General features: G+C 33.6%; 1 protein-coding gene across 2 annotated transcripts; it reads right to left on the bottom strand.

Moving 5' to 3' along the window:
- Positions 1 to 7,501: 7,501 nt before the first annotated feature.
- Positions 7,502 to 11,725, bottom strand: LOC139894300 (uncharacterized). Of its 2 annotated transcripts, XM_071877514.1 has the most exons (7): positions 11,507 to 11,725; positions 9,927 to 10,963; positions 9,512 to 9,828; positions 9,086 to 9,221; positions 8,847 to 8,992; positions 8,608 to 8,731; positions 7,502 to 8,017 (listed from the first exon to the last, which is right to left on the bottom strand). In XM_071877514.1, the coding sequence occupies exons 2-7, from the start codon at positions 10,957 to 10,959 to the stop codon at positions 7,707 to 7,709; spliced, it is 2,067 nt and encodes a 688-aa protein (XP_071733615.1). In that variant the 5' UTR covers positions 10,960 to 10,963; positions 11,507 to 11,725; the 3' UTR covers positions 7,502 to 7,706. The 2 variants fall into 2 exon arrangements, with proteins under 2 accessions (XP_071733615.1, XP_071733614.1); XM_071877513.1 differs by having other exon boundaries at positions 9,927 to 11,725.
- Between the last annotated feature and the right edge of the window lie 217 nt (positions 11,726 to 11,942).

An 11,942-nucleotide genomic window follows, 5' to 3' on the forward strand; every position in this document is an offset into this window, starting at 1 on the left:
GCTATTTCCTGGAAAATTGAAATCAAGATGGTCTGGACCATTCATAATCAAAAGAGTTTTCCCATACGGAACGATAGAATTGATAAATTCAAATGGGATTGAATTTAAAGTTAATGGTCACAGAGTTAAACACTACATACATGGTCCGATGGAAGTTGACAATGAAGTTAATCACAATTTCGACACCACAGCTAACTAAGTGTGGGGAGAATCAAGTCTTTAAAGGATAATATGTATTTCTGTTAGAGTTAGATTGTCTGTTTTCGTGTAGTTTTCGAAAATGGAACCCGAATGGTCTTTCCCTAGCAGACCCTAAAGAACTAGTCTTCTCCCCCCATTCTGAATTTTTATTTTTTTTAGGAAATGAAGACTGCCTGTGAACTAAACCATGGTCTAATGCTACACGCTTTGATCACTAAACGTAATAATGACATACTACCGAGTGAAATAGTATCAGTAATCAGAGAAAGAATGGACGGAGTTAGAAAAGAATCCATATGCGAAGATAATAAGTTACAATTTGGTAAAGGAAAATCAAAATTCGCAGCGAAAAGAAGAGCACGACACCTAGAAAGATGTCACAAATGCGGAAAATGGTCACATGGAGGTAAATATTCAAATAATCAAACCTATTCAAATACCGAATTTGTTACTTTATGCAGAGACGGACCGTTCATATGTTTAGAAGAAAAGACACTGAATGCTCGAGGTTACGCCTATGTAGCTATGGAAAACCAATTAAACCGACTATCTTATGAATGTGATAGATCATATAACTAAGAAATCTATTTCACAAGTATGTCTGTACAGTTTTTATTTTTATTTTTATTTTTAACCTTTTGATAATAAACGCTAATTTGTTCGCTAAAAAGTATTAAATTGGTATTGAATAAAATTAGGTTTGGCGACCGAAATTATTGATATCATTCAAAAATTTATTACATCACTGCGAAATTTAACGTTTATTCTTAAGGTATAAATATCTTTAATCAATCAACCCAAAATATTTCAAAAATTCGTCATGAGTTAAATTAGGTCTTGGAACCGAAATTACTTTACCGAAAAGAGGGGCGCATATTTTTGATAATATTTGATTGATTAAAGTGGGATAAAAAGCCAAAAAAAAAAATTTTTAATTTTATTTTTACCATATTTTTAAAATTAATATATAAATCTTAAATTAATATTGTAAACTTTGTAAAAACAATATATTTAAAATTGTAAATATTTGAAAAATTAATATAAGTTTGGTGTGAATTTATAATATGAATTTTTAAATTAAGTTTGGTGTGAATTTTTAATTTTTAAAATGTGAATTTTTTAATTTTATGCATTTCAAATTTTAAGTTTGGTGTGAATTTTTAATATTAATTTTGAATTTTATATTTAAATTGTGTGAATTTAAAAACAAAAATTTACTTTATCTCATTAAGTTAAAAATATGATTTTTAAAATTCGTCGTAAGTTGAAGACTAGGTCATTAAACCGAAATTGCTTTACCCGAGGAAGGGACGAGAACTTTTATTATCATTATTTTTAATCTTATTGATTTAAAGTATGCCAAAAAAATTAAAAATTCCAAAAATCTAAGCTTTTAAAACAATTGCTTGAAAATGACAAATTTTAAAATTTTGTCGAGGGACGGACTAGGGCATCGTTCCGAAACGCCCTCATTCTTAAAAGAAACAAATTTTTAAAATTAATTAATATTTGTTTTATAAGTTAAAGGTTTTATAAAAAAAAAAAATAGTATGTATATATTTGTTTGTAGTTTATCTTACAGGACAGGGTAAAACAACGCGTTTTCAAAGACTGGCATTAAGTTCAGCAAAAGCAAGTAATTTTGACGACAAGATGCAAAATATGTGTGAAATAACAAACAAGACGGAATAAATAAATGACGTGCACCATTTATCATTCAACAAACAAACAACAATATGTTTGAAACTTTGGTAAAATTTAATCACTTTTCCACGCTTATCACCCTCAATAATTTAAATTGTTACTGATTTCTTGCAAATGAGGGCATTGCAAGATCTTAAGTGTGGGAAGGGGTTAAATTCTTTCGGATTTTAAAAATTTTTATTTTAAACACTTGGTTACCATTAAAAATACTAGTAACGCAGTAGTTGTATTAGAATCTAGTGCTCTCCGATAATAAGGAACAGCCCTAATCTTATATACTGACTACCCACTTCTAGTAAATTTTTCAAAATTTTCAACAAAATGAATTCAAAATCATGTTTATACATATTTATGAACGATGAAAACTAGGTCATTGAGCCGAAATTCTCGTTACCTCGGAAAGGACATAAATTGAGAAACAACCAAAATGTTAGAATTCATTTAAGAATGGAATAGAGGAGAAAAAGGCAAAGAAAAACATAAATAAAAGCCAAGTGTGGGAAAACTTTACCAAACTATTCAAAACATATATCACATATTTTTGTACAAATTTTTGAAAATACTTTTGTTTTGGAACGATAATCAACTGTTTTATCCGATGAAAGAAAAGAAGAGATAGATCTACACGATGAATCAATTCCATCATTAAAAGGAAGTAAAGTCTTCCGAAAAAGACACGCGCTTCTTGATTTAGGTCAAGAAGTTGTCGTCCAGACCAGCTGTAGGTTGACGAAAAATCTAGAAAAGTCATCACTAAAATCAGCAGGAAATCCACGGACCTCAGCATTAAATAGGGTCGTCAAGTGGTCAGATTTATCCTAACCATGAGAAGGATTTATCTTGTAAAATGAGGGGGCACCATGCAAATTAGCTGGATAAGACTAATGAATCAGATCCCCAGAAAGGATAATCTCCTTAAAAGATTAAAAATCAGCTTTTAAGACTGATATTATTCAATCCTAGAGATTGACCTTAAAGATTGAGAATTCAAACTCATGGAATTCGATGATATCTAAACTCGAGCTTGAACGAGAAAATATTTTGATAAAAAATACAAACCGATTTGTTTTCTGAAAACCCATTTTCAATGCGTTCATTACCATTGAACGTAAAATCCTAGGAATTCACCTGGATTCATTAGGTCACCTGAACAAAATCGGGTGTCAACCGTAAGAACGGTGGTTGCATAGCATGGTCGGAGACAGGACCTTGTGCCAGACCGAAAAATCATAGGATGATCTTTACTATTGCTCCTACCAAGGATAGTACTAGCATCCGACACGTTAATAAGACCATAATCATCTGCATGTCACGGGACATTGCCTTAATAGTTTCTTGTTCATCGCTTTCCTTTACAACCGGACGGTAGTTTACTGAAAGGTAATATACGGAACAAGTAAACTGGATGTGTGCTTTTCGATACCGGGATAGCAGTGGATTACACGAGCCTAAAAGTTTTAGCCAAAATAATGATCCACAAATATATTTTGCAACACCGATGATGGATCAAATCAGAAAACTTGTCTAGGGTAAAATCTAGCTTGAATTTTCAAAAGATCAAATGTTTTCATAAAGATCCAATTTCCTTAAAGGATCTAAATTTTTATAGTCATGTGGGACTGTAAACCGCCTTTCAAATGTGCACTTTGCTTTGGAAACCGAAAGTAAATCGGCTATTTGATTGCCAGTGTCGTTGACCTAAACCCGAGGCAACTATAAAAGACACACCCACCTTTAACCACATCGTTACTACCATTGTTTATACCGCCGTATTGAAGTCACTGATGTATAAAGTGTGAAGAATAAAGAAGTGATTCAAGTGTTTTTCAAGACTATATTGCTTGAGGACAAGCAACGCTTAAGTGTGGGAATATTGATAAGGCTAAAAAGGAACATATATTTCATAGCATTATCCCCCAAGAAAGACAAGATTTTAGTTTCAATTGTTCCATTTTCAAGTAATATTCGTTTATATTAAATAAGTGCGAAGACAAAAGGCGAAAACGACGAATTGAAGACACAAAGGTCCAAAAAGCTCAAAAGTACAAGATACAATCAAAAAGGTTCAAATTATTGATGAAGAACGTCTAAAAATGACAAGAGTACAAGTTACAAAACGCAAAGTACATGATATAAAATTGTACGAAAGGACGTTCGAAAATCCGGAACCAGGACATGAGTCAACTCTCAACGCTCGACGCAACGGTGTAAAAATTACGAGTCAACTATGCACAAGAATAAAATATAATATTTAAATAATTCATAATAAGAATAATATTAAATAATAAAAAGTTGTTAATTGAGCATAGTTCAGGGGTCGTAAATGAAAATTCAATTTCAAAATTCGCCTATAAAAGGCAGTGTATTCGATCAATTTTATGTACACCCTTTTCCATCCTTTATCAATATCAATATCAAAATTCTACATCTCTCTATCATAATTATAATATAAATGTTCTAATAATAATCTTAATTTTAATTTTAAATTATGATAATAATAAGATTTATGATAGAGATCGTTTGAGTGTGTAAGTCGAAATTCTGTCCGTGTAACGCTACGCTATTTTTAATCATTGTAAGTTATGTTCAACCTTTTTAATTTAATGTCTCGTAGCTAAGTTATTATTATGCTTATTTAATCCGAAGTAATCATGATGTTGGGCTAATTACTAAAATTGGGTAATTGGGCTTTGTACCATAATTGGGGTTTGGACAAAAGAACGACACTTGTGGAAATTAGACTATGGGCTATTAATGGGCTTTATATTTGTTTAACTAAATGATAGTTTGTTAATGTTAATATAAAGATTTACAATTGGGCGTCCCTATAAATTACCATATACACTCAATCGGACACGATGGGCGGGGTATTTATATGTACGAATAATCGTTCATTTAACCGGACACGGGAATGGATTAATAGCCACTAGAATAATTAAAACAGGGGTGAAATTATGTACAAGGACACTTGGTATAATTGATAACAAAATATTAAAACCTTGGGTTACACTCAGTCGACATCCTGGTGTAATTATTAAACAAAATATTAAAATCTTGTTACAGTTTAAGTCCCCAATTAGTTGGAATATTTAACTTCGGGTATAAGAATAATTTGATGAGGACACTCGCACTTTATATTTATGACTGATGGACTGTTATGGACAAAAACCAGACGGACATATTAAATAATCCAGGACAAAGGACAATTAACCCATGGGCATAAAACTAAAATCAACACGTCAAACATCATGATTACGGAAGTTTAAATAAGCATAATTCTTTTATTTCATATTTAATTTCCTTTATTTTATATTTAATTGCACTTCTAATTATCGCACTTTTATTTATTGTTATTTAATTGCACTTTTAATTTTCGCACTTTAATTTCTGTCATTTTAATTATCGTCATTTAATTTACTCTTTAAATTAAGTTTTAGTTATTTTTATATTTTGCATTAGGTTTTAATTGTGTTTTAAGTTTTAAAAATCGACAAACCGGTCATTAAACGGTAAAAACCCCCCTTTTATATAATAATAATACTACTACTTTATAGATATATATTTTTCTATTTTTCTATTTTGTGTGCGTTAAACTTCTCGAGCTTTCCCTGTGGAACGAACCGGACTTACTAAAAACTATACTATAATACGATTAGGTACACTGCCTATAAGTGTTGTAGCAAGGTTTAAGTATATCCACTCGATAAATAAATAAATAACTTGTGTAAAATTGTAGCATATTTAATAGTATTTCGTACTAAAAATAATACTATTTCGTACCCCATCCCTACAACATCAAGTACCACCACTGATAATACGTTAAGCTCGAGCTCACCCACTTGAAATTATACAAGCTCAATATCGGCTCGATTCGTTTATATACATGAAAGCCTCCTCCTCCTTTAGAATCGCAAACTTGTTCGAGCTCGATGTAAGAAGCTCAAGTTCGAGCTCGTTACCTAAATGAGCTCCAGAATATGTTTAAGCTCATACTCAAAAGCTCCTTAAGCTCAGCTTGAGACGTTTAAGCTCGATTTGAATAGAGTTTTAACTAATCAAGTACAAATAAAGCTTCACACATTTAGACTTAACTTTTACCAACGTACTTCTCTTACATTGCAAATAAACACCTAACAGCCGTCCATACTGCCACCCAAATCCACCACCCCACCACCACCAACTTTACTTTTCACAATCACCTACAAAATTAATCAATTCAACAAAACTAAATCATTCTGTCGAACTAAATAAAATCAATTCAATAAAAAATACTATTCTAAAAGTAATTTGGAGGCCATTGGTTTAGCATTAAGGGTTGTACAATTGGTTTAGCACCGGCGGCGTTGGTGGTAGTGCTGGCATACAATTGGTCTCACCTGTGTACAACCTGTAGTTTCGTCATCTAAATCTCCGACAAAGACCAGGCGGAGAGATTCGGTGTCCTACCATCTCCGACAGATCTACTTGTTGTCGACGTCATCTCCGGCGTTAGCAATGTTGGTCGAATACAGGTTGTTCCTGAATGGTAGATATGCATTGCAATTGTTTAATTTTGTTTTTACTTAATGCTAAAAATGGTGAAATTAGGGTTTATATGTAGATTACTAATATATATGAACGTGTGTATATTCTCGTATTATACATATCTAAAATAAAGGCACGAGGATGTCATTCGGTCTGGAACCTGTCTAATTGTAATATTCAACAGTATGCTTCTGTTACAAGGTACAACCTCACAAAATATGAATAAACATTCACAAAATAATGCACGTTGTCCTTCTGGTTCAACGGTTCGAATTAAGTGTCCAGATGTCGGTAAAAAGCCAGGTAGTTGTGGCAGTCAAGACGCTAATGTTCAAGAAACAAAGCAATTGGTACAAGCAAGTAAACAGGATAGTTGATGTGAACTTGATGATGATCATAATGATAGTTGTTGTGCTGTTGATGATCATGTACATGATGTGGATCACGGCATACAAAGAAACAAAAGACAACTGTTGTGATCATGATGCTAGCGAGGTACACGAGTCAAACCACGTGCTACAACCAGAACAAGTTAAAGAAAAACATAGATGTTGTGCTCACGAAGATGATGAGGAAGTACATGAAGTAAATCACGTCGCAAATATAGGTGAATGCAGTCATGACCAAACAAACCACGAGAAACCACATTGTCATTCAAACGGCGACACGAAAAAGCATGATAACCATCATCATCATCACCATCATCATGATCATGGCCATCATCATCATCATCATCCAAAAGAATTTATTACAGGGGAGGAGTTAGGGAAAGCAGTTAATAACTGTTGCAGGAGCCATGGTTTGAAAAAGAGGCATATAAGTGGATGTTGCAAAAGCTTTGTTAGTTACAAATGTTGCGGGCCTCAATATTTTGGATTTGGATTCAACGGCAAAGGATATTTAACAGAAATCGTGATCGAGTAATAGTACGAAGTCTATACTCTGTATAACTTCTCAAGATTAGCTAGTTTGGTATAGATGATGGGGAACTTAAGCTTAGATAGTTTGAACTTATTGGCCTTTTTGGTAAAAGTTTAACTATGTAGACGTTGCTATAAATGTTGTAGTAGGATTAAACTTTTTAATTTAATTTATGATTTACAAAAAACAGTAATTTATTTGATTTTTGATTGATCAACTACATGTTTTTAAATGATGTGATACAAAATATGATACTGAACCTAAAAAACATGAGATAGAAACAAGACTGTTCTTTCATCTTTGTCCATGCTCATAGATCGAAGGCTCGTACGTTTTATTTAAGCTTTATCCTTCAGTTACTTGCTAGTAGCACATATTCGTTCGAGACTCGGTAAAACTTCTTCAATTGACGGTCTATCCTTAGGTTTGTATGCAAGACATCTTAATGCAAGTGTAACACATTCGTTAACACCTTCTGCGGGGTACATTAACTCACCCAGATCCACTATTTCTTTTAAATCTGTTCTAATTTTCAAGATTAGACTCGCCCAATGTGTCAAATCCTGTGTCTCATAGCGCCGCATAATGTCCATCCATTTTTGCCCTGTCGTAGTTTCTAGCAACAACGCTCCAAAACAATAGATGTCACTTTTCACACTCAGATGGCCTGTAAAAATAGTAGTTTATCAATTAAATTAAAGGACAGGGATGACATCAGATCGGGTATGTCCGGCTATAGTTAATCTCGGACCCGGACCCAATTAAAAAACCCATTCCAAACCCGGACCCATAAACAAACGGGTCCATTTACAAACCTAACTAGCGGGTAAACGGGTATCCCAGGGGTATCCAAGACACCATTTACTTACTAACATATGTATATTATCAATTTTATATCCCTTAGTATCAAGAAGTATACATATATTATAAAATAATATATGTATATTAAATATTATTGAAATTTAAACGGGTCAGGTATACAAATTCAAGCTTTTTTGGGTATACGGATCGGGTAATCGGGTCTGAATCTAAAACCGTCCCCAGACCCGAACCACCTGAACCTGTTTAAAAATCTAAAACCACCCCATACCCAGCCCCCAAACCCGGCCCAAAAATATCGGGTTTCCTCATCGGGTAAGGGTATTTTTGTCATCCCTACTTATGGAAGTCCATTGTTGTTACATAACAAATTCTACAGAAACAATCTATCTATGATAGCATTGATACTAAAGCCTCAATCATCTGATGTTAACTTACCGGTGCAATAATACTCTGGGGCAAAAATACTTCCATAGCTCACAACTTTTGTCGTAACATGTGTTTTTCCAACTTCGGGTCCAAATCTTGCCAATTTAAAATCTCCGAGTTTTGCATTATATTCCTGGAATAAGGAATAGTTTAATATAAATACGTTTAGGATTACAGTGGCGTGAAAACTAAAAACCATTAGTATATCGGTTGACCACCATCTGATATATAAATCTTATTAAGTGCACCTGATCCAGCAATATACTAGAGCTTCTGACATTATTGTATATGATTTGCTCTTTTGACGAATGCAAGTAAGTGAGTCCACGGGCAACCCCTATCAATATGATGAGTCGGGTTCCCCAAGAAAGTGGTGTAGCGTTAAGACGTGGATCTGCAAAAAAATATTATTCACATCATTCGAATTGAAATATTTCAAGTCTAACTTGATGATAGTTTCAGCAAGAAAGATTCAAGTGTAGCTCACCATTATATAAAAAGCGATCAAAGCTTTGATTTTGCATGTACTCGTAAACAAGCAAGTATTCATGCTCATCACTGCAGTATCCCAAGAGATTAATAATATTGGAATGAGCCAATCGTCCTAAGAAGCTCACCTCTGCCTGAACTCACAAAAAATTAATAAAGCTGTACATTGATATTAAAGAGATGAAGAAAACGAATAATGTTTTTTTCTTGTTCAGGCTACCGGAAAAAGGGGAGTATTTTTTTTGCTTAGATGTAACAGCCTAACCGGGTTAACCCATGACCGTTCTGACCCTTCTCCATGACCAACTCAAAAGATATGTTGCTAGTGAGGTTTGAACCTAGATCTGTTGTTGTGAGGATATTAGGACTTGCTTCTTAGTGCTTTAAATTAATTAATTGGGACCATATATAATTTAGTACTTACCAGCCATTCAGCATGTCCTTCATAGCTTGAGGCGCTACGCCTTTTAACTGCAACAGGAATTCCAACACCACAACTTGAAGGAGCGAATGTGTTTTCATTCACCCAACCTAGAAACACTTTTCCAAAAGCTCCCTCACCCAAAATCAAATCTTGACCGAAGTTACTTGTAGCGTTTATTAAATCAGCGAATGTGTATACTTTTAAACGTGGATTAGGATATCTGAAATTTGACGGAACTTTGCTGCTGTCCAAAAACCTACTGCTAGCCATTCCAGTGTCAGTATTGTTATTACTTGGTATTTTCTGATAATTTTTCGCTGAAATAAAATTAGAAAAATAGATTATATATGTTCTGCTTTTATGTGCTACAACAAAAAGAGAGAAATTAACTTTAAGATCGATAAGTTTGAAATACCTGAGTTCTCTTGGTTCGAGGGGAATGGAAGCATATTACTCATTTTACCAAATATTGTTCTGATTCCTGGTTTTAGTGAGCTATTGACTTTCTCTTGTATGGTCAATACTGACTCAAGACAGGCGACAACCTCAACCATTGTAGGACGCTGCTTTGGGTGGTTATGCAAACATCTCCTTGAAATTCGAACATAATGCTTCAAACTTTTTTGAGATATTTGATCCCTTATATCACAATCAATTATACTCCTTAAATTGCCTTCATTCATTTTATCTTGAGCCCATATAGCTAGACCCCATTGATCCTCATCAAGACTTCTATCCACCGCACGTTTCCTACACAACACTTCAAACAATACCACCCCAAAAGCATACACGTCAGACTTTCTTGTCAGCCTTCCCGTTGTGAAATAATTTGGATCCAAATACCCAAAAGTGCCTTTAATAAGTGTATTGACATATGTCGATGGCTGATTCGTAGGACCTATCTTTGACAACCCAAAATCCGATAATTTAGCGGCCCAACTTTCATTTAGTAAAATATTAGAGCTCTTGACGTCACGATGAATAACACCAAACTCAATCCCTGTACCAGTGTGAAGGTAGTGTAACCCACGACCAGCACCTATGCAGATATTAAGTCGTTGAACCCAAGAAAGCGGAGTACCAAGTTTGTGTAGATGATCTTCAAGTGATCCATTTGGCATATATTCATATATAAGAATCATCTCTTTACCATGATTACAATAACCAATTAAAGAGACAATATGACAGTGGCGCAACTTAGAAAGCATTTCAATTTCTGCCCAAAATTCTGTTGCCCCTTGACTTGACATTGAATCCAAACATTTAATGGCAACGATGGCATCATTTGATCCATTACTTATTATGTTACCTTTGTAAACTTTTCCAAAACCTCCACTGCCAATTACTAGTGATTCGTTAAAGTTGTCAGTTGCTAATAAAATTTCAGGAAAATCGAATTCGCGACATTGTAGTGATAATTGTACTGAGGCAGAGGAGGTAGAAGCCATAATACTATTAAAAGAATGAAGAAGGTTGTCAATAGTGTTAAAACCACCCAATTTCAATTTCAATAACACATTAAAAGAATCAGTCAAACAAAATGAAAAGTTTGACTATTACTAGTGAAAACCAAATCGGATTAAAACTCAAAAACAAGACAATTGGGCATGTTCACTTTCCACTAATGATCCGTTTCTATACAACTCTTAATTCAGTAGGTAAAATTGTTGTTTTCTTGTCACTTAATCTGAATATTGGACTGCTTGTTGGAGACATAGAATCAAACACCCTTTCCAAAAAAGAGTCAAATAGAAACACGACTTAATACAGAAAAAAAAGTGAAAAGCCTTCACACACAGACTCAAAACACTCTATGATTCATCAACTAACCTGAGACAATCATATCACTAAATCCTAAATCTAACTCAAACCCTATCCAGATACATAGTGAGACAAAAGGAGATGAAGAGAACTATATATTGATACAACATGTATCTAAAGATAAAAGAAATAAATAAAGTAGAATAAAAATAATAAATTACAAAGAAGACGAACTGTTGGTTTTTTAATGAATGAGAACTGTTGACTTGTTCTTCCACACTTTATATGAACATAGCAGGAGATAAGGTTAATTTTTGACAGACTTCACATATCTGGTGTTTAGACTTTGATCTTTCATAGGCAAATAACAAACTCTATTAACCAACTAAGAATTTTCACAATAATTAATAAATCAAGAAATCAAGATTGAATATACATTTATAATTTATTTTTATTAACAAAGCTGTTTTGAAATGATTTATCCATAGATGGGAAGTTCATATTCAACCTAACATGTATCATGGGGCCCTGAGTTGACTACCAATTTTTAAGTCCAAAAAAGTATGCTGGATGGTCTCGTGATTTTCATTTGTTACGCGAAGAATCTGTCACTAACGATCGTTGAATATTTCCGGTAAAATACTCTTTACTAAGGATAAAAACGAGCCGA

This window comes from Rutidosis leptorrhynchoides, chromosome 2 (genome assembly GCF_046630445.1).
Source record: "Rutidosis leptorrhynchoides isolate AG116_Rl617_1_P2 chromosome 2, CSIRO_AGI_Rlap_v1, whole genome shotgun sequence".
Classification (NCBI taxonomy): Eukaryota; Viridiplantae; Streptophyta; class Magnoliopsida; order Asterales; family Asteraceae; genus Rutidosis; species Rutidosis leptorrhynchoides.

Excerpts from the sequence above, each read along its gene's own strand:
- LOC139894300 (XM_071877514.1), bottom strand. The coding sequence starts at position 10,959 with ATGGCTTCTACCTCCTCTGCCTCAGTACAATTATCACTACAATGTCGC. Across the intron at positions 9,829-9,926 it reads CTCGAACCAAGAGAACTCAG|CGAAAAATTATCAGAAAATA; the intron begins GTATTTCAAACT and ends ATTTTATTTCAG. Across the intron at positions 8,993-9,085 it reads TGATCGCTTTTTATATAATG|ATCCACGTCTTAACGCTACA; the intron begins GTGAGCTACACT and ends ATTTTTTTGCAG.